General features: G+C 42.6%; 2 protein-coding genes across 10 annotated transcripts in view; one reads left to right on the forward strand and one right to left on the reverse strand.

The window, feature by feature from the left end:
• Positions 1-104: 104 nt before the first annotated feature.
• On the reverse strand, positions 105-1,862 carry mterf1 (mitochondrial transcription termination factor 1). 2 transcript variants are annotated; one of them, XM_077506956.1, is made up of 3 exons: positions 1,790-1,845; positions 1,656-1,717; positions 105-1,338 (listed from the first exon to the last, which is right to left on the reverse strand). In XM_077506956.1, exon 3 carries the CDS (start codon positions 1,298-1,300, stop codon positions 164-166), a length of 1,137 nt encoding a protein of 378 aa, XP_077363082.1. In that variant the 5' UTR covers positions 1,301-1,338; positions 1,656-1,717; positions 1,790-1,845; the 3' UTR covers positions 105-163. The 2 variants fall into 2 exon arrangements, with proteins under 2 accessions (XP_077363082.1, XP_077363083.1); XM_077506957.1 differs by lacking the exon at positions 1,656-1,717 and having other exon boundaries at positions 1,790-1,862.
• Positions 1,863-4,772: 2,910 nt separating this feature from the next.
• akap9 (A kinase (PRKA) anchor protein 9) overlaps positions 4,773-22,657 on the forward strand; it is a 45,769-nt gene continuing 27,884 nt past the window's right edge. For 3 of the 8 annotated variants that reach the window (XM_077507660.1, XM_077507666.1, XM_077507664.1), the window contains exons 1-16: positions 7,373-7,593; positions 7,665-7,916; positions 8,681-8,725; positions 9,061-9,126; positions 9,645-9,788; positions 9,996-10,151; positions 10,366-10,563; positions 11,049-13,535; positions 15,323-15,437; positions 15,722-15,878; positions 17,154-17,205; positions 17,652-17,957; positions 19,273-19,452; positions 20,085-20,167; positions 20,336-20,505; positions 21,609-21,727. In XM_077507660.1, the coding sequence (XP_077363786.1) occupies positions 7,528-7,593; positions 7,665-7,916; positions 8,681-8,725; positions 9,061-9,126; positions 9,645-9,788; positions 9,996-10,151; positions 10,366-10,563; positions 11,049-13,535; positions 15,323-15,437; positions 15,722-15,878; positions 17,154-17,205; positions 17,652-17,957; positions 19,273-19,452; positions 20,085-20,167; positions 20,336-20,505; positions 21,609-21,727 (4,596 nt within the window). In that variant the 5' untranslated portion in view covers positions 7,373-7,527. Of the gene's footprint in view, positions 4,967-7,372; positions 7,594-7,664; positions 7,917-8,680; positions 8,726-9,060; positions 9,127-9,644; positions 9,789-9,995; positions 10,152-10,365; positions 10,564-11,048; positions 13,536-15,322; positions 15,438-15,721; positions 15,879-17,153; positions 17,206-17,651; positions 17,958-19,272; positions 19,453-20,084; positions 20,168-20,335; positions 20,506-21,608; positions 21,728-22,657 lie in introns of those variants that run through there. The other 5 variants (XM_077507662.1, XM_077507667.1, XM_077507663.1 and 2 more) reach the window with 4 other exon arrangements.

Below are 22,657 nucleotides of genomic sequence, written 5' to 3' on the forward strand. Positions count from 1 at the left end.
CCGCCATCTTGTGGCAGCCATTCTTAGGAAATAACTACTGTTTTTCACAGCAGGGCAAAGTAAATAGTGGGTGGAAGTTACTGTAATTCAGTCAAAGGAAAATATATGATTTGGAAGCAACCTTTAATGGACAACAACATTTAATGAATATAAGAAGCTACATCTACTCATCAGTGGAATTGACAAGTTTGCCCATCTTGGCTACAAATCGCTTCCGACTCAAGTCCAGGATGCCGATGCCGTTGGTCTTGAAGTCATAGCTGACCCCACAAAGCTCCTCTAGTCTGGCTGTGAGATTCTCCATGCCATAGTCCAAGACCTTGGGCTTCTCCAGGATCTGCTTCATGGTGATTCCTCCTTTTATGAAACAGTCCAGTTTGGTGCTCAGCGTCGTCGCCCGAATGTACAAAGCCATTGGATAGCCGATGATCAGATTTTTGACGTCCTCTTGGCAACAGCCCAGTGCGAGCAACCTCCCCTGAAGGCAGGTTATGTTATTTTTCAGGTATTCGTTGGAAAGGTCCAGGATTTTCACACCCGGCCCTTGCAACAGGGCCAGGAGCTCGGCATCACTCAGTTTCGGAGTCGTTCGCATGTAATCGATGTTGGCCCTGACTCTCTTTGTGCTCCGGATGAGAATATAGTGGTTTCTGGATATGATCATTTTGGCAAACTCCTTGGGGTCAGTCCCGCCAAGCTCGACGCAGACGTCCTCCAAGAACTGCACCATCTGCTTGTTGAGCTCCAGACTGTTGGAGAAGGTGCGCGGTGCAGTGCCTATCAGCCGATTGAGGTCCTTGTTGCTGAGCCCCAGGGAAGACAGGTAGGCTATGTTCTTCTCTAAGTTGCCGTTGTTGCTGGAGCGGAAGAACGACTCGGGCGAGCGCTCCAGGATGCCCACAATCTCCGTGTCCGTCTGTAAGATGTTCTTCCACAGCTGCCAGCGCTGCTTCAGATGGTCCGGGGAGCGGGTGATGGCCCGAGGGTAACGCGATATGATGCTGGCTACGGTCTGGCGGCTGGCACCTTTGCTCTGCAGGAACTGAGCCAAGCCCTGCTCGTTCGTAAAGCCCCTGCAGAGAACGCCGGGCTGACGTCGGCGCACCATCTTGACGTCCACCCCCAACAGATCCAAGTTCTCCAGCAGGGACTCATTCTCAGGGTTCTTGGATGCTTTGGGGTCATTCTTGCTTGGTGTCACACTGTAAAACCTCAAGAGAGACTGTACAGTGATGCATTTGAAAGGTTGTTGAAGAGTTGATCTGTGGAGGCTAATGAATGCTTTTAACCTAGAAGCCATTTTTCATCTGTGAGATATCCTTGCAAGCACCATGAGACCTAAAAATAGACATGTAGGCAAAATTTAAAATAAATTATTGCATTAAAAAAAATTACATTCATAGTTGATATTTTGATTAAAGTATTGTGTGTAAAAAAAAATGTTTTTAAACATCTGATAAACTGTTTTAAAGAGCAAAAAAAGTCACTTTCAGTTATCCAAAATTCAGATATTATTGCTTTTCCTTTGCGCCTAATGTAATACTTAAGTCGTTATGTATTCTACCAAATATTTTAAGGTAGGATTGGATTTGATTGCATGTAAAACAGCAAAAATAGTTAGGATAAGATAATTTAGGTTAGTCATCCATACCTACCTAGTGCCTCACTGAAACAAGCGTCAACGGCGGGACACAGCATTTCTTGGCCCATATTGCAACTACAAAACGTCAGCGTTTAATAGGAATATAGCAAGTGATTAGCGTTCGATATTTATAATATTTTAACTTACATATCAACGGAGAAACGATAAGCTGACATGTTTGTTGAGCGGTAGCTACCTTTTCTTCTTCGTTGTTTTTTCTTCTTCTTCTTTTTCTTTTTATCGGCTGATTATTCACCCGTGAAGTAGCTAGCGCCATCTTGTGATCGTCATTCGTTAACACCAGACCAGATTGTAGTCAGGAAATGAATGAAATCAAATGAAATTTAATACAATTACACAATTATCTACAATATAAAGTACTGTACTTCCAATGTGGCGTTTGCTTGTATCCCCGTTGTTGCATGTGTTATTCCGGCTTCCTCCCACATTTAAAAAAATAAATAAAAAATAATAGAAATTCTTCCCTCTCCAACTAGCATCCTAAATAAGTACTCAAAAAGTAATCAAAAACGATGCAAATCTTTTGTTCATAAAAAAGTATATTAGCAACTGTAGCATCAGTTTGGGCATTACTAAAGGAAAACATTACAACAATGTCAACTTACATATAGTACTAATTCCGTTAAACTGTGTTGCATGTAAAAGTTAAAATTTGTATCCATATAAATGTTTTAAACAAACAGTTTTTAGAGATTTCATTAAAATGTATTGTCTATACTTAAAAGTTTAATGAAACTGAATTGTGCTTAAGAGTATTAAAAAAAAAAAGTGCTGCAAATAAATGTTTTGAAGGGTTTATAGGCATAGTTGCAAGTTTCATTACAACGTGCTTGATTGCATTACATATTTTAAATGTTACCACACTTTGAGAATCACTGCTCAAACTTGTCCAAAAGTGAATATGAGTGTGGTTCCTTGTTTATATGTGCCCTGATTGGTCGCCTGCCAAGCCAACAAATCCGATTGCCTTGGCTCCGGCTCACCTGCCAACCTGAGGACAAGCATTCTAGTAGGGACAGACATTGTATTATTATATTTGTTTTATTTGTGCAATGGCACCCATATGTTGCTACATGATGGATTCTTTAAAAAGAAAAAATCGTAATTTATTGCAAATTATTTTGTGGACTACAGCTCACAGACCACTAGCATTGTTTCTAATTTTTAGTTCATGCCACATGTTTAAATGATGTTCATACTGGCTACACGACTCACAGACCGACTGATCCTTCGGCTCTCGACACTGATGAGGGCCTCCACTTATGAATATTTTAACTGAAGCACAAGCTATTCATAATGCAAAATAGCTTTCACTCCTGTGTGGTGTAAGATTCAAGTGAGGGTGACTTTAAAACATAAAAAAATAAAAATAAAATAGTAAGCACTATTTATCATTATTATCATCTGATGCAATACCATGAGTCTACCATGATGACTTTTCTGTGTTTATCTACTTTTATTCAAAGTCTGATCCAATGGTCGAATTCTATATGCTGCTTGTGTTTAGGGGCTGCTGACACATAACTCCCTCGATGAATGAATAATTCAGACTGGGGCCTAAACTTTCAAATGTCCCGCAGTTCATTCTGCTGCTGGTGCTGCTGCACAAAAACTGCTCACACAGGTGGCATCAAGTTAGACACGGCATGTCTAAAAGAAGATGGGTGGAATTCAAGATCTGTCAGACGATAAGTTGCTCCACTCCCATCAAGCGAAGACACAGACCGTCCTCGTCATCCTCATCTGCTGCTGCAGGTACGTTAGAGGGGAACAGACCGTTCTCGAGATGACTATTGCAACAGCTCTCGTAGTTCTAATTCGACCTGAGCGGGGGGATTTGAACATTTTCTTCACATAAAAAAAAAAAAAAACAATAAAAAGGCAGCCCCTCGAACTGGGACAGCTCGCTGTCTGTTACCATAGAAACAGGAACAATCATTTTGGAGGGAGAACAATGAGTTCTCGTCACTTCATAAATGAATTGAGATGGGAGAAAAACACAGGCAATTAATACAAAATACATGCTTTTGTATTTTACTGTAGAATCATTTGTTTTTTTCATAGCATTAATACACAAAACACATTCACCACTTTGAGGTGTGAGCAGTCTCCCCGAGGCCATACGACCAAATGTACAGCAAATTAAGATACAATGATCAAACAAATTTTTTTTATGAGTGGCTGTAGGTTAGGTTGCTTTTCATAACATTTCCTGTGAGGTTTTATATGTACAATTACTGGGGTGGCTTAGAACTAGTGCTGTCAAAGTTAAAGCGTTAACTAATTAATTAATCACAAAAAATTATCGCATTAATCATTGTATTACCACAGATTAATCACACTATTGATTTTGACCGCAAATGACCCTTTTTAGCCGACAGCGGATGGTTACGTTAAAGGTAGCTGTTAAGAGTTTGAGCAATAAACATAACTGCATGCATTAAAGTAAAGCATTTAATATTTACATATGTCGTAGGTCATTTTTTCCCATTTTAAATTATGCAAATAATTAATTGATTAGAAAAAGCAGGATGAACGTGTGCAGTGGATATCAATTTTTGAAGATGACCTCATAACATTAAATGTTGAAAAAATTAACACATAACAGGTGCGCTTCAAATTTAGCGGGCAAAATATGTTTAAGTCAGTGATTAATCACGATTAATCGAAATTCTAAGATGTGATTAATCTGATTTAAAAAAAATAATCGTTTGACAGCTCTCCTTAGAACATATTCACAGACCATAAATTGTCCAACCCAGGTCGACTGTTGAAAAACTAGTGTGTAGGACTACGAGGTAATATACTCATGTAAACATCATGTGAGGGAGGGACTAGCTAACTCCAATATGAAGTACATAATAACCCAGTCGAGATGTACCGAGAGCAAAGCACAACACGGTTTTTTGGTCATTGCTTGCTCCGAGCACCTACTGTGTTGTCAACAAACATTATTTAATTTTTTTTAATTAAAATTTAAATAGTTACACTATTTACAACAAATTTGTAAGACCATGAAGGCAACACCAGTGGAATACAGAGGGCGTGGCTACAAGCCACCTATCAAACGTCATCACGGCGGGGTGTCATGTTTACGTGGAAAACAACATGGCCGCCGACTGCCAACGAGGAGGCAACCCTTGAGAGAATGCGATCGGCGGCCAACTGGAAGCCGGCGCGGCCCCTACACCCTTCGCCACCGGCGCGGATACAATATCTTTGATTTCTTCTCCGTTTATTTTAGCCACGGAGACCATGGAAGACGAGGAGAGGCAAAAGAAACTCGAGACCGGCAAAGCAAAGGTAGGGTTCCTTCAGTGGCGTGACACTGTTAGCATAACTGTATTTAACAAAGCTGTTTAAAGTTAACGTTGCAACAACTGTGTTTAGCTTAAATGGTCCCTGTTGGGGTCTGTCAGCTGTTCCGCCCCCCACTGAGCCCCTCCTTTCACAGCTGTCAGTTCTAAAGTGCGCCCCTTCTTTGGCAGGGGGTTAGTACCCTGTAACTCGCTACACAGTGCAAGCCTTATGTCATGCTGCATGAGAAACGCCATTGTTTGTTTAAAACCGGAGTGCTTGAAGTGAGTGTATTATCGGCAAGTAAGTAGAGGCTTTCCGACGCCTCCCCTGTTGGGAGGCTGGCAGGCAGGTGTAACAGGATTTACAGGACACATATCCCCTCAGCCAGCAGACCTGTGATGCCTTTGTGGGTCAATTAGCACCCTTGCTAATTAGGTCACTCATACTTCGTTTTTTTTTTTTTTTTTTAAATGTAAAACTAAACAAAGCTGGAAACTACCTGTATTGCTGGTGTCAAATAGTCACAATAGTGCTGCTAGGAATTAGAAAACCATCATAGACTTCCAAGAGAAACGGCCCAAAATATGTGAGCAACTAGATGCCCTATGTTGGTGTCATTGAATAGTAACGAGACTTCATGTCATGCTGCTAGAAAATTAAAAATCAGGACAGATTGTAGGGGGAAAAAATGTATCTAAATCAAAAGGTGCAAAACTGCTTTCATGGAATATTCATGACAGGACATGCTGAGCTGCTTCCTGTTTTGACATTGAAGATTAAGATAGATTGTCAAGATGGATGGAAAAGTGTACACACATGAATAATAGTGTTAGAGCTATTATGCTTCAATCTTGTTGAAAAACAGTGCATGGCATGCTGCGCAATATAAATGAAATCAGGATACATCACGTGATTGCTTTGTCCACTCAAATTGTATCCTTATCTGCTGACAACTCGGGAATTCTCTGCAAGATTTTAAAGCTGTGGCTCATTTTTCATTACTAATATATGAGTCATGCGCACATAACGCTGTCTACTCTCAACCTGCTGCTCTCACAATGCTGCTTTCAAATATTTGTGCAAAAATGTCCAGACAGCATATGTTGCTACACCTACGTGGTTAGCGCTCGCCCAGATGGAGGCACTCCTCCGCAGACTGCCGGCTCTGATGTCCCCCACCACCCCATCCTATCCCTGCACCAGTCCTGCCAAGTAGGGCAGTTGGTAGGCCAAGCAGCTCATCAAAAGTCCAAAAGTTTCCTCGACCGCACACCCTTTAAGATTTCAGTCCATGTCAAACAATGTGACTTTGTCACCCAAGCTAGCAGCGTTAGCTCCCTGTACCATTTCTGTGTCCACCTATTGCACATACATAATGTATATATTAGGGGTGTGAATTGCCTAGTACCTGACGATTCGATTCGTATCACGATTCACAGGTCACGATTCGATTCGATACCGATTTAATCCCGATACGAATTTATAAGTCGATTGTTGCGATTTTTTTTCATTCAAATGTAGAAAATACTAATCAGTAAGCTTGTAGAGTGTAAGATTTATATGAAAATGTATTATTTATTTATCTGAAATTTCAGTCTTATAGAGGTTGTAATCTGTTTCATGTTTGAACAGCATTAAAATAAAATATTAAGGCTTAATGTTCCGTTCATATAACATTCTTCCATGCTCAAGGTGTGAATCCTAACCCGAAGTCAGACGTTTTGTTGAATATTTTTCCATTAAAAATGGAAGTTTAAAAATCGATTCACATACAAAATAAAAAAAAAAAGGCAATGATGATAAGACGTTGAATCGGTAAGACTACCGAATGAACAATTCTGAGCTCTTAAAAAAAAAAAAAAAAAAAAAAAAAAAAAAAAAATCGATTTTTTTTATTGAATCGATTCGAGAATCGCGCGATGTAGTATCGCGATATATCGCCGAATCGTTTTTTTTTTTTTAAACACCCCTAGTATATATGTATATTATCACCAGTTTGTATTTTTCTTCAGCGGTAGCACTAAATGTGCAGATAGTCAAAAACACAATTTTCCACTTTTTTGAGAGATATAAGAGCTGCAAATGAGGCAGGCTCTCTGCAGTGCTCTTTGAAGTGTACATTCAGTTCATCTAAATAGTTACTGACTTCGGCCAATGGCATCGAGTAGCTGGGTCATCTTTTAAAGTTCTGCTGTGGCAGTTTTTGACATTCTCCCCGGTACCGTGGCTTTACCCAAATCTGGCTGCAGCGTGCTTCGGATTAGGTCTACCTCGGTTCAAGTGATCTAATTCAGTTAAATGGATGTCTTAGCCGGTGTGCGTGTCGGCTCAACATTAAACGCGTCTGCCAGCAATGGACGAAACTTAGACAAAAATGTAATAGTAGTTGACTAGTGGGAGATTATGATCTGAGTGAAAATTTTTCGGATCCGGTTGAAAAGAAGAGCAAGATAGATGCCAAGTTTCATGGCAGTTTAAACTGATCATTGACATGGTTTGAAGTGTAATCCTTTAGTCAGGATTAGCACCTGCTGGCAGAGCAAAAGACATGCGTCGCATGTTATATGGATGCTCCGAACGCGGACGATGACATGTTTCGCTTGACATTCCCCAAACTGTGCAGAAAAAGAGTAAGTTCATGTAGCTTTGGATGGGATGAACTTACAAAAAATGATCGTGACATCTGTATTTCTTTTCACAGCTGGCTGAGTACCGTCAACGGAAGGCTCATGCCGATTCCCAGAGGAAGAAGAAAAAGAAAAAGAAGCCCGAGGAGGACTCGCAGGAAAGCGTGGAGCCGGACCGCTCGACGGTCAGGGAGGACGACTCGTTTGGTGGCCGACATGGAGGGCGAGAAGCAAATAAAGAGGTGCCAGCCGCCGCCGAGTTGAGCTTCTCCAAGACGCTACGCAGTGGGGAGACTGTCAAGCATGACCAGACATATACCATAGAGGTATGTTTGAATTATTAAGGCCCGATTTTACACCATTTTACCAATCCATATTAAATTGTGTGGACATGTCGACAATAACAGCACGTGAAAAAGTCTCATGGACCTGTGCTGTAAATTGAATAGGAAGTCATCCATTTTAGTTTGAGGCAGACATTTTAGTTTTGTACTTTGGCCAACTAAGCAGTTCTGTTTTTGTCAAATTTCATTTAGCATTAGCATCACGTCTTTAAAATCATCATGACCGACGAATAATGCTACCATTTCTTCTGGATCACGTTTAATAATAAAATAATGCAAGTCGTCAGCAGGTTGAAAATGCTTCCATTCTCTCAAATTGTTATGACACACATGGGAGCGTTTTAAGTGTATTTGTCAGATTAAGTGCTTGCCTTCAGCTACACCAAAAACAAAATGTAAGGACATGTTTGTTGACACACTTGTTGCATTTTATGCTTTCACAGCAAAAGTCCTTACTTGTTGTCAACGATGTGTTCGTCTCCGTACCAGAACCCCATGTATGTTTGATCCCCACAAAAGCAGTGGTTGCCACGGAAACAGACGGTCTTCTGCCTGACCGACTCCGCAGCCCTGCAGCGCTTTTCATCACAATTTCAGGCCGATTTGATCCATTCATTTGCGCATTTGTGCGCAATCTAATTTTGCTTGTATTGGATTTCCAAGTTGGCTCATTTGTATCCAACTTTCTTTCAATATTCCTACAATCTTGTAAATGAAATAACAAACATAAACGTCTTGTGTTGCAGCCCGAGAGCGAAGTGGCAACAACGGCAGAAGATTATTCCTCTGAGGTAAGATATTTGTGAGTAGGTAGATCAGTTAATCAGTCTATGTCGTTTAAATAAATCTAGCTGATGATATTAAGATGTTTTCAAAGTGTCAGAGAGTTGAACATATACACTATTCGTAGTAAATAAATAATTTTTTGTCCACTGAAACTGGATAATTTCATTGCACTTGGGTTAGGAATTACTCTTGAAAGTATCTTTTTCCCAGGTTGCCCAGAGATGGACCTACAGTCGCCCTTTTTTTTTTCTTTCATAAATGAGACTTGCAAAAGTCTGTAAATTTAATCAGCCTTCATCCGAGTGATTCTTTCCTGTTTGGCTGACACATTGTGAATTAGCAGGTCAACGGCTGCCGTGAGATGATGGCCAATCTCATGACGTCCTCCTCCGGGGATTTTATTTGGGTACGGTAATCCGATCAAGCGGCTCTGCTCGCGGGCCCTGATGGCCGAACCCGCCGCCGCCGCCTGCCTGCCGCTGACTGTCCGTTCGCTTAACATGTTAAGATTCCCCACCGAAGCCTCGCCACATAGCAATGCCTCTGTTCTAACTGTACTAATTTTTGATATTCTTTTCCCTGGTGCTTTGGTGATGGTTACATGCCTCAAGGTCAGAGTGACACCATGACATGACATGTTTTATTTTGCTTCGCTCATGTTGGTGGTTATGATTCCTGTATGAATTGTTAAGGTGTCAGGAATGTTGAACCACAAATATGTGTATCCAAACCTTGCAGAACAAATGTCAGTGCATTCTGACCTGTATTTCCTACACCGGAACCACATGTTCCATCATCGACAAAGCTCTCTGCTTTTAAAGCCTACTGCCGCAGTGCTTGGTTGTTGACTAACCGGCCCTCTGTCTCCTCATATTTCACGCGAAAAGCTGCACATGCTCTAATAGGTCTTACCTACTTGTTCAGGAAGAGGCAGAGCGAGAGGTGATAAAGGGAGGCAGAATACAGGACGTCGAGGAGGCGCTTGCTGCCAAGACACGAGCAGTGGAAGAGCTGAGTCAGGAGCTCGCGGAAATACGAGCTGCATTTGGAACGGAAGGTGTACAGAAGGTAAATATTAATTAAATCTGAAACATATGATGATAAAATGAGGATGGCATCCCTTCTATGGAAACTGTACAATTTCAATGAAGTCAAAATCAATATAATCCATCGTCCTTAGTTGGTGTGCAGTGCTCGTCCAAATTCATTGATTGTCCCCCACACTATGACTTCGACTTTCATTCTTTGCCCTCATTCATAACTTGTTGCTACCAGCTGCAGGATTTTGAGGCCGCACTGAAGCAGAGGGACGGCATCATCACCCAGCTCACCTCGAACCTCCAGCAAGCTCGCGAGGAGAAAGATGAGATCATGAAGGAATTTCTGGCGTTGACGGATCAGAGCCAAAAACTGCAAATTCAGTTCCAGCAGGTGGGAGAGACATAGTAATCATGTTTTTTTTGTTTTTGTTTTTTTACACCATTAAAAAAAAATTAAAATCCTCAGGTGTCTTCACATGTCTATGATGTGCTTTTGTCACGATTCCCCAATGATCCATCAAGTACATTCTCCAGAATATTTTTCAGAAATAATACTGTAAATACAGCTGAGTTTTTCTGATGATGATGTTGCGATCATTTTCCAGCTGCAAGCCGGCGAGACCCTGCGGAACACCAGCCACAGCAGTACAGCTGCGGACCTTCTGCAGGCCAGGCAGCAGCTGGCGCAGTACCAACTGCAGCTGGAAGAGGCCAACAAAGAAGCTGGAAAGAACCAAAAAAAGTGCGATGGGCAACTGGAGCTCATCGGCCAGCTCCAACGCAAAATCAGCGACATGGAGTCGGTGAGTTCCGTTATGTGTCTTCCTAAATCATTTCGAATATTTCCTCAAATGGAGGCTTTAAATTCCTAAAATATGCGCTATAGAAAACGTCAATTCAGTTTGAGATTGATTCTGTTCAAATTGGTGAAATGTCAACAGCTCACTGAAATTGAAAGAGTCCATTGTTAAACACATCACATCACTATTTTTTTTTTAATGTTTTTGACAGTTAAACAGTGTATATCAAGTGGAAATTGAGTATAAAGCAAAATAAAATGGAATATGAAATGTTTAAGAGCAGCTAGAGTCGAGGCAGATTTAGAGGAACAGAGAAGTTGCAAAGTGTCTGCACTTGAGGCTGTTTTTGCGCTACAGTAGGTGCTGCTGTTTTGGTTAGCAGCAGCGTCAGAATGGGCTCAACTCGTTAATGTCTGTTGAGGAATATGGGGTATGTAATGAATGGTCGGTGTTGCTTTTGTATGTCTAATTCCTGACTGTTATTGTAGTCAGGGAGAAGATCCGAGGAGTCATTCACACAAAGGCTAAACGAGAAGGATGTGCTCATCGCCGAGAAAGAAAAGGTCATCATGAATCAAGATCAGTCTCTTGCCGAACTTCGAGCGGCTGAAGAGACTCTGGCCACAACGCTGAAGGAGAAGAATCTGCTGCTATCTGAGCAGACGGCATCTCTGAACCTCTTCCGAGATGAAATCGCCGTTTTGGGACGCTCGGCGAATGATATTCAAGCTTCGGATGAGAAGGACCTGATTATTGCAGAGCAAGAGAGGGTCATTTCTGAGCGGGATTGTTCTCTCGGTCGCCTCGAGGGGGAGCTGGAGACATCGCGGCAAAGCCTACGCAGCTTCCAACAGCGAGTGGCCGCGAAGGAATCAGAGCTAGAAAAATGCCTGGGTGACCTGCAGAACACTAAGCGTGATTTAGAAAGCAGTAAAGGCGAAATGGAGAGTTGTAAATCACACCTTGAGAAAGCGCGAGGCGACCTACAATGCTGTCAAAATGAGCTCGCCGGCTCCCGGCGGCGGGAGCAAATGTCCTCGGATGAGATCAAGCAGCTCATGGGAACGGTAGAGGATCTTCAAAAGCGTTGTCACCGGGACAGCCTGTCAGAAGGCGAGACCGTCCAAAGAATGCAGGAGGACGCTGCGCGGAAGCTGGACCAACTCCGGGCCGAGCTGGACGAAATGTACGGCCAGCAGATTGTCCACATGAAACAGGAGCTCAACCTCCAGAACACGGCACGGATGGAGCAAGCCACGGCGCAGCATCACGCCGAGACGGAGCGACATAAAGTCGAGGTCGAGCGACGTCGTGCTGAAGTGGAACTTCTGAAAGAACAAAACGCGACCGTCAAGGAATCACTCACCGTTAAGATTCAGGAGCTTCAAGCAACATTAGCCGAATCCACAAGTGAATTCAGCCGAGAAAAGTTCAACCTCCAGGCTGAGCTCCGGCACCTCCGCGGCGATCTCCGTTCAGCGAGGGAAAAAGCCGAGCAGGTGTCCGATAGCCTCGTCTCGCAGGAGACGCAGCAAGGCGAGATGCGGCGCCTTTTGGAGACCGCCGACGACTTACGGCGCCAGCTAGCCGCCGCCGGGGAGGCGGCTCTCGAGGTCGAGGCCCGGCACGAGTCGGAGACGACCAACTACAAGATCAAGCTGGAGATGCTGGAACGGGAGAAGGACGCCGTGCTGGACCGCATGGCCGAGTCGCAGGAGGCCGAGCTGGAGAGACTCCGGACGCAGATGCTGTTCAGCCACGAGGAGGAGCTCACCCTCCTCCGGGAGGAGCTCCGTCGAGAGAGCTTCCTCAACGCCGAGAACCTCCTTAACGAAGCTGCCATCAAACACCAAAAGTCTCTCGATGACCTGCGCCTCGCTTCCGAAGACCAGCTCCGTGTGTTGCAAAACGAGAAGGCTTCCTTCTCCACCGAGCGAGAGGATCTCTTGCACCAAATCCTCGGCCTGAAGGAAGATCTCAAGCTGGCCTTGCACAGCTCCAAAGCGGACGAGCTCCTGCGGCAGCTGCAGGAGCTTCAGGTGGAGCTGGCAGATCTGCGGAAGGGTGGGGAGCAGCGAGCCCGGCTAGAGAACGAAAATCAAACGTTGCTGAAGGAGATGGAGGCTCTTCAAGAGACGGAGCGCAAATGGAAGGAGCAGCAGATGGAAAATGGAGCAAAAATGGCGGAAATGGAGATGCTCGCCACCCAGCTGAGGGAGGAAATCGAAAAGCAGCGGACCACGTTCTCCTTTGCGGAAAAGAATTTCGAAGTCAACTACCAGGAGCTGAAAGAGGAATACTCCTGCCTTATTGAGGCTAAGACACAACTGGAGGAGAGGACACTGAAGGAAGCGCTCGAGTTTCAGGCCAAAATTGCTGACCTGGAGGGCGAAAATGCCAAAAGGTGCGCAGAGGATGCGGAAAATGCCTCGGCCAAACTCACGGAGAAGCTTAACGTTATCCTGAGTGAGAAGGAAAACCTCATGGTGAGACTTTCTGAAGTCACGAAGCAACTCGAGGTCGCCGAGAATAAAATTGGAGATTTGCAAGAGGAACTGCAGGAGGTTAAAATAACAAAAGGAGACAACCAGCACTCCCAGATTTGCTCCCTACAAAAAGAGATCGAAGCTCTCCAGTCGCTCCTGAAGGCGGCGGAAGCTGAGCGAGACGGCGTCCGACGGACCGCGGATCTCCACAGCCTCCCCCGGCCCTCTCCGTCACAAGGACGAGCCTCGCCGCTGAAGCCCGCCACTGGCGCCTCGGGCTCCAACCGGCGTAAGAGGCGTCAGAGGTTGAAGCAGGAGCGCAGAGCGAGCGGCGGCCCCTCAGAGGCTGCCAGGCAAAGGGAGGAGGAGGAAGAGGAAGAGGAGGAAGAAAGCAGAGCTACAAGTGCCGCAGAACAAGAGATGCAGACGGAGAGCCAGGTTCGCGCTGATGAGACTGACGGCAGCCAGGGAGACGGCAACATCAAACAGGTACATATGTGTTCACCACATTTTTCTCTGCCTTCAGATTCACTCGCTCGCATAATGATGAAAGGCCTTTCCAGAATAATGTTCTCCACTTATTGCTGCTATGCTGGCGGAAATACTCTTGATGCTCATCTAACGGGAGCACTTGAGTATCGCAACGGCGCTCTAGTTGCTCAAAGGCACGTTTTTTGCTCGGAGTTACACAAGACTTTGTTTTTATGTTTGTGCGGCTTGTGCGACGGCTGCTACAGGAGTATAAATATGAAAAAGAGCATCCTTGCTCTGTGGAGTTGGATAGTACATTTATGTGGGACTAGAGTAAAACCAGAGTAATTGAAAACACCTCTAAATTTTTATGTAATTGCCTATATTCATTGGGAATATTTTTTTTGGGTCTGCTATTAAAAAGCTGTGCCTGTTTCTTCCTTGTTAGGTTAGCACATGCCACAGAGGATGTACCGAATTAGCAGAACAGACCCATGAGCACGTAAATTCAAAGAAGAAACTATACCAATGGCTGTTTTTCTTTAATGTTGCATTTCTAGAGTTATCATGAAAAGTGCCTGAACTGTAACAAAGGAGCATTCAATAAGTTTAATTATTGTGGAAAGCTCAATTTATTTATAACGCGAGACAGATTGATGACACAGATCTTATTCTTAATATACATTTTTTAAAATTTGTTGTTGCTTTTCAGGCTACAGTTTACAGCTAACGAAATCCTGCACTTCACCATAAAAGTATTAATTATTACAGAGGAGTTTTTTAATCTAGGAATTGAGTACAAATTTTATGATATTCAAGTTTATTTTGATTGTTTTATATCGCATTAACAGGTGAATTTTTAGGACATAACCAAGCATGGGTATATATGGGGGAAAAAAAAAAAAAAAAAAAGTATTTTTGTTTACGTGTGCCGGCAAAATCTAGTCATGTAACAAATCCACCATTGAAATGGTCAAACACGTCCGACATCAAAGGCAGCGGAACAGCAAATGCATAATTGCTCAACCAGGATGAATTAGCACTAATGCATAAATTACAGTGAGTGGAGCCCTTGCTTTATGTTTACCGCCCGGTAATTAGCTTGTTCCTGCACTCTGTCATAGAAGTGGGATTAGACGCATTATGACCGCTATTGATTCATCACCAGAGATGAGCCACATTGCGTAATTGAATTATCGGAAAACCATGCGATTCGAAAGGGACAGTGACCGAGCGTTGCCGCAAATAACAAATAACCAAAAACCAAAATTAATTGTTGTCCATGGGGGAAAAAAAAATGTTGGTGTCAAACTCAAAGTCCAAACTCAATATTATATATGGCCCAGAAAGCAAGTAATATTTACTGGCAGAAAATATAAATTTGAACTTTTAAGAGCGATTACAAGCGTTCTTTTCACCAATTGTGTGAATTTCTAATTTTCAGACATCATGGCCCTCTGAGGGGGGAGAAAAATGACTGTTATGTATCCTGGGCCTAAATCCAAAATGATGAACATGTGCATACATGCTCATATGGCAAAGACAGTCTGATAAAAGATGTCAGTCTCTCAGTTGAGATGTGTCGCTTTAACGCACTTCAACGTACTTCAATTGCCTCAATTACTACCTTTTATATTGGCCATTGTTTTGGCGCCATCTTGTTGCAGCTTAGAGCATTGTAGAAAAAGTAAAAAAAAAAAACTAAAAAAAAAACTGTCCTTTTTTTTTTTTATTTTATTTTTCCCACCCATTTTAATGTTAACTTTTTTTTTTTTTTTTTTTTTTTTTTTTTAAACTGTGTTAAGACCGAATGTAAGCTGCATTTGGAAGCACAGCGCATCAGTCTGACTCACATCCACGCGGCCCAGCTGGAGTTGCTGCAGGAGGAGGCGGACAACCAGAAGGATGCCGTTGACCAAGGTCAGCTAATGGTGTGGTTGTGTAATAATGGGAGCCATTTGCTCAATTTTTTTTTCTCCGAAGTAATATCTCTCACATAAATTTGCGCTATGGAGAGATTAAATACCTCCTTTTGAAAATAGTTTTACCCCTCCCCACACATTTAAACTAATGAAAACACACCTTTTAAACAAATTTTAAACTTATTTGACCAGGATGTATGGAAAATACAAGTGTAGAGATCGGTAGATAAACCACCATTTAGTGTGGAAATACTGTATTGAATTATGCCTTCCGTCAATCAGATTCGGATAAGATCCAAAGGCTGAAGGCAGAGTTGGAGGAGAAACATCGCCACCTAGAGGAAAGTCACCGACTGGAGGTGGAGCGCCTCCAAGCTCAATACCGGAGGATGCTCGGGCAGCAAATGCAGGAGCTTTCAGGCTCACAATCCCAGGACAGGTGAGATTAAAGCACCTTGAACAATGTCCAGATTTAGTTTCAATGTTATAATTGAACAATTTTGAAATGATGCCAAATGTTTGTGCAATATAGTGTAGAACTCCATAAACTATGAAAAAAAAAAAGTATAAGAATCAGTGCCCTATAAACTATTCATTTTACATGTGTGAGCCTTTTTGGCCTGTTTTTCTAATACTTCCAACGTGGCTGGTAAATAAATATGTACTAGATTTACATATATTCATTAACTACTCATTCACTCCCAGCCATTTTCACAGAAGCAATCCCCTTCACTCCCAGCTGTTTTACTGGATTTTGACTGATTTTGCAAGGTCCACAGAATATTGTGTTCTATTGCTTTTAAAACATGGAACCTACCAAAAGAAAGATTAGTCTCTCTTCTTTCATCAGGATAAAAAAAAAAAGTATATTTCTATCTGTTTCCATTTTGCAGCAATTATCATTTGAATATAGCTAAGTTTCATCATTATTCACAAATCAATTTAGAATTTTGAGTAATTGAGCTTTTTTTTTTTCAACAACCCTGGTTAATCTCCTTTGCTCTGCTGCCACCTGCTGGCCATTTGAGTAATAACTACCATTTCTTCAACCATTCTTTGCAGTTGATAGGTTTCATCAACACCTTCTGTATGCTAGAGCATAAAAAAACAACAACATAAAAAACGTATAAGTATGTCTTTAGGACACTTAAAACATTTAAAATAGAACGTATTTATATGTTTTTGGGAGCAAATGTATTAAGTTGGGAGGAACGGTGGATGACTGGTTAGCACGTCCACCTCCCAGTTCTGAGGACTCGGGTTCGAGTCCAGGCTCCGGCCTTCCTGGGTGGAGTTTGCATGTTCTCCCCGTGCCTGCATGGGTCTTCTCCGGGTACTCCGGTCTCCTCCCACATTCCAAAGACATGCATGGCAGGTTAATTGGGTGCCCCTAATTGTCCCTGGGTGTGCTTGTGAGTGTGGATGGTTGTTTGTTTCTGTATGCCCCGTGATTGGCTGGCAACCAGTTCAGGGTGTTCCCCGCCTACTGCCCAAAGCCAGCTAAGATAGGCTCCAGCACCCCCCGTGACCTTTGTGAGGAAGAAGCAGTCAAGAAAATGGATGGATGGATGGATGTGTTAAGTTTAGCTTCCATGTACTGTATATAATTTAAGACTTAAAATCAGTTGCTGTAGAAATTTTTACAGAGAAAGCAAACCATGCTGATCATTAATTCTCATTTAACATTACACATACCGTTTTTCATATTTTCTAGTGGCCCACAGTCCAGCCAAGAGAGCGGCGAGGAGCACCAAAAGGAGCTGAAGGTTTGACTGCCTCCATTTAAGTCGCTCTTGTCACATCATTATATCCTACTATAGAGCTGATTGGTGCGCGGGCACTAAGAGAGCCTGACAGTCGTGAGTGGACGCGAGGGGAGGCTGTAGCAGCCTTTAGGGCTAAACGTGCCCTAAATATCCCCTACATCACCACCCTCCCTTTTAGCTCCAGAAGCAGCAGGATGAACTGTCCTATATCGAATGATTAAAAGGCTGGGAAGTTACATAATCCGCCTGTATTGCGTGTACGAATGGAGTGCAAGCCAGCCTCTTAGTTCGCACCACTCTTCAAATCCTCATAACTTTGAGAGTCTGATGTTAGGAATTCATCACAAGACAAGGGAACAACGTGGTGTATTGATCTGAGAGCTGAATGATGGGTTTGTTATATCGCACATTACTACACACTTCATAGTTTGTTCTCGCTTCTTCAGGAGCTCACCGAGGAGCAACTCTCCCAGTGGGCGTCGGGCTCCCGCTCGGGCTTGAGCGCCAAGCTGCAGGCGCTGAGGAGGGCGCTGTACAACGAGTACGTCCAAGAAGTGGCCGCGCTCAAGAAGCAGCACCGCGCCGAGCTGACGAGGCTGCGGCAAGAACTGGAGAGGGAAAGGAGGCGGAAGGGAGAGCGACGGGATATCAACAGCGCCGACGGAGGAGCCTCGAGCTCCTCGGAGGTCGCCGGTGTTGCCTCGCGGGGCGAGCTGCAAGGGAAGCTGAGTGTGGAGGAGGAAGTCGCTAAGGTAGGTGATTGTTTCGTTTACGCTACCAAGGTGCGAACATCAGTGGGTGCAACTTCCTCTCCACTTGTTTTTCAACTTTTGTTTGCTAGGACTACATTTCTCAGATAGGCCAAATCATTTATTAGATGATGGGAAAAAATATGCATGTGATATATGTCAAATAGTACAATAAAATTCTTGTCTAAAAGTTTACAATCAAGTGACACTTAATAAATAACAAATGTATTTTATTGCTCACCATAAATCAATCTACCAATTAGTTAGTGAGGGAAATAAATAAAATCACATTTTAATTAACCAATTTCAGGCTGCACTAACGGCCCCTGAGCCATATTTTGCCCATCCTTGGTAAAAACAGGTTCTGAAGTTGGAATAGCTGTCATTCAGATGCAATAGTATAAAACTGAAATGTTGCTTTAACAAGGAAACAAGATTCAACATGTTAACTCTCCTGTATCAAATAATGTTTTATTCAATTTGGCGCCAAATTTGCAATTTATATGCAGCGTCACAAACTGCACTGTCAAACCTGATTGAGGCTTTGCAGCAATTTACATTTTTACACTTATGAGATTTGAGGTTGTCAGCTCAGATCTGGCATTCTTGTTCGGTGTTTGCTTGTTTTCTCTGTTTGCTTGTTTTGCCCCCGGGTGTGGATGGATTTGTATTACTTTTTGCTCTCTCTTTAAATGAAACTTTATCTCCTTTGAGCTATTAATATCCATGCATAGATTTGCTCGGTTGTAAATGGCCTTGGCATAGTTCTATGCTGTCTCAAGTGCTCTCGTGTTCCATCATATTGCTGTACGTTATTAATTAGTGCAGTCACGGTTCAATATGTACCTTGGTTGTAAAGTCACGGTTTTGGTTCAGTAAGTAAGGGCCCAACACTTAAGAAAAATCCCACCAAATAAATGTTTTTAAAAAAAAATAAAAAAAGTATAGATACTGAAACAATACAGATTAGTTGTAGCTAGCTGAAAACTCACTAATAAATAAATAAATAAATAAAAATGCAGAGAGAGTTTCTCAAGTAACCAAAATAATGTGTCCAATAAATTAAACAAGGAATATTACATATATGGGATAAATCTTTTTTTTTTGTGTTTTGGAAATTCAGTTTCTTCTTTTTATAAATGCAGACAAGTGCAACAGTACCAATTTGAACAGTCTTCCAGGCATAATGCCAGAAACTGTGCCACACTGTATTTGTTTACAGCACAGATGTGTGGCTAAAAATGTAAAACCGCTAACATGTCCTGTGGACAGTCTATCACAAATGAAAGGATCTCTGACATCAGCGTGTTGTCTTCAGGCCATCGTCCAGATGTCGGTGGAGTATGCGCAGCAGACAGAGCTGGTCCGGATCAATAAACTCAGCTGCCGGACCAGCACCGCCATTCAGACCCAATCAAATGGCGAAGAGGCTGCACCCGAGAACACGTCTGTCTCGGTGGGCGTGTGGCTGAAGGATGAGGAGGGGCACCTCCAGAAGGTATTTGTACTACTTAGTAAATAATATTTGGACCAATTAAGTAAAATTAGCAAATTTTTCCCGGTATACCTGTTTATCTGTCACGGCACACTAATGTGCCATGGCACAGTGAGACGTGCGAGGCATCACTTTTTTTTGTTTTCTTTTTTTTTTTTTTGCATGATTTAGCTTTTGGCTGTGTGACTGCACAGAGGCTGTCAGGATCAGCCTTCCATTTAATTTGTCATAGTTATGATCAGCTATGATTTAACAAGACACAAAAGTACGTTATATTTTCTTCTAGTCAATCCAGTATGAAGACACTAAACATGAAATCATAAATGAAACTACTGTTTAATCATGGTATCATTCGGTGTATTAAATCATAAATACGCAGTGCCAAGTTCAGCCATCCGCATTACTACCGTCTCTCCAGCTGGTGGTGCTGCCGTGCTTCTTTTCCCCCAGCTGCACCTGTTGCCATGGCAGCACAAAGAAACTAGTGTCTCTTCACTCTAGTAGTGCGTCTGTTTGTGTCATAAGGGTGCTTTTTTACGGCTTGGCCTTACTTGAATTTGCCTCGGCGACTGTGCCACTCTTTCGGCTCCGCTATGACGGGACTGCTTTCCGTTGTCTCCTTTTTCCCCGTGCAGCCGCGACAGACGAGAGAAGATGGTGAAGTAAAAGTTGAGGGAGATGAGGACGATGTTGACTCCATCGACAAGGACAATGAAAGGTGACAATCGTATCAATTTTAATGTGATGATTCACCAGTGCAGTTGTTCTCAAACCTTTGCTTTTGAGCCGGTTAATATCTCTGATATGATTTTGACATAACAGCACATAAATCTTACATACCTGCATGAATAAAGATTTTTGAAGTCGGCATTCGCTTTGCTTCCAGAATTGTCCTGCGCAGGGCCAACGAGAGGCTCAGTCGCGTGTTGACTGACGTCTTGAAGACCACGGCGGCGGCAGAAGAAACAATTGGCCTCCACATGCAAAATCTGCAGGCGGATGCAACTTCCAGCGCAGGGCTGCAGGCTGCACTGTCATCCACACTCCACGTCACAGGCACGTCACATTCTTTTAACTACAGATAGAAATTACTTGTGCATAGAGAGACAACTACTCCAGTTGCTGGAACTGCATTTTTATTATGCACAGTTTGAATATTAGCACTGTGCTAAAATATATGCAAATAAGAAACTGTATGTAAAATAATTACTTAATTAAAAAGCTCATAAGTGGTCATACGAAGACGGTAATGCAAATGTTTCTTGCTAGTGATTCATGACCTTGTACAATAGAAATGCATCCACCAACTCAAAATAACCCTCAGTTAAAACATTGTATACTCGTTCCTCGTTAACGCACATGTGGTCTATTAAAACAATGCAACCTTTTACCAGTTATTCAAGATGCCATTGTGCACAGTTGAAATAAACAGATTGATGAGAAATATTTCATAGTCAAAAAAAAAAAAAAAGTCAACAACATAAAATTAATGTGACGTAACCTCACCTTGCGGATTATTACTGACAAACACCGTCTTTCACAATGGAAATAAACTCAACTCACAATAATCAAGAGTACAGTGTTCCCTCGTTTTCCGCTGGGGTTAGGTTCCAAAAAATACCCGCAATAAATGAAATCCGCGAAGTAGTTAGCTTTATGTTTTACAACTCTTATAAATGTTTTAAGGCTCTAAAATCCCCGACCGCACAATTTATACACTTTTCTCATTGAGGCATTTACATGTTCTCACATTTCTCTCTTGTTCAAACATTGACAATGTTCAAACCTTCATAAATTTTATAAAATGGGTATATTACTGTAAAAAAAAAAATGCAAAATTGCACTTAAAAAAAAATCTGCGATACAGCGAGACCGCGAAAAGTGAACCGCGTTATAGCGAGGGAAGACTGTATAACAAAAACCCAACGAAATATACAGGCACATGCGAGCAGCCATCTTGAACAATGGAAATAAACAGAACTAGAAATAATCCATATAGTTATAATAAAATCCTTGATCCACTCTGTCGCACACAGACCCATGCTGCCAATGAACCTTATCATGATCAATGAGATTGCGCCAGTTATTTAGAATAACACCACCTTGCACAATAGAAATCAACAGAGTGAGGAGGAACAATCCATATCTTTTCACACTAGGTTCATCTGATGACAGCCTGCTCCTGGGGGAAGACGAAGAGCATCTGATGAGCATTAGCAGTCGCCTCCAGACGGCCTTGGAGAAGATGTTGACGGTTATCACTGACACCACCAACCAGGTACAAAAAAAGGCGACTGTACTTTTTAGAGTATATTTACACACAGACAGCAGTTATTGGTTTTCCCAGTCTGGCGATAGCTACAGAATGGGACCTTTCAACAAAGTTGTCTGGAAAATGCCCCCACACTCAAAGGAGCCACCTCATTCCCAGCGGTCGCCCATAGAAACGAGCTGTATTTACATGGCGCTTTTGTCCGACCGGCAGACAGCCTATCATAGTACGGCTGGGTGAAAGCCCCCCCCGCTCCCATGCCGTGCGCCCGCTACGTGTAGCGTCGCCCCCTCTGAGTCGAGTTTAACTAGGCCATTGAGCTTGTTACTGTAAGCGAGTGCACGCCGCATCCTACCCCGTGGCTGAAATTCATACGTTACTCACGCTTGGGTGCCATTTGTCTTGGTGAGCTAAAAATAGCTTGTAGCGACCCAAGTCCAAGCCAGGCGTCACTGTCGTTCATCATCTTTCTGCATCGCTTCTGGCAAAGCATTCTTTTGAATATTTTAGTTTTGTTAAGTCAAATGTACAACATTTGCGTATGTTCTGTACTTTTTTTTTTTGGCCTTGCACACCCTGATCTTGTTTGTATGTCTTCCAAGTGCATCTCGAGTTGCTGTTTTGTTTTTACCGTCCAAGAGTTAAATCTTAACTTCATGATAATGACCATTGTGCATAATAGAAATAAATACTACTATATATTACTATGACTAAACATTACCAATAGAGTACGTAAATAAAAAGTGTGCTGTACACTTATTTTCACGGTGGCAATGACAGTTATTCATGATAACCACCAATGTGCACAATAGAAATAAACACACAATTAGAAGTAACGCATAGTAGTCACAAATAAATGCACAGGCTTATGTGTACGCGTCATGATTCATGCGATCACTCCTCTCTCCTGTGATTCATTCCAGAAATTCCACAACA

The sequence above is a fragment of the Festucalex cinctus genome, chromosome 19 (assembly GCF_051991245.1).
Source record: "Festucalex cinctus isolate MCC-2025b chromosome 19, RoL_Fcin_1.0, whole genome shotgun sequence".
Classification (NCBI taxonomy): Eukaryota; Metazoa; Chordata; class Actinopteri; order Syngnathiformes; family Syngnathidae; genus Festucalex; species Festucalex cinctus.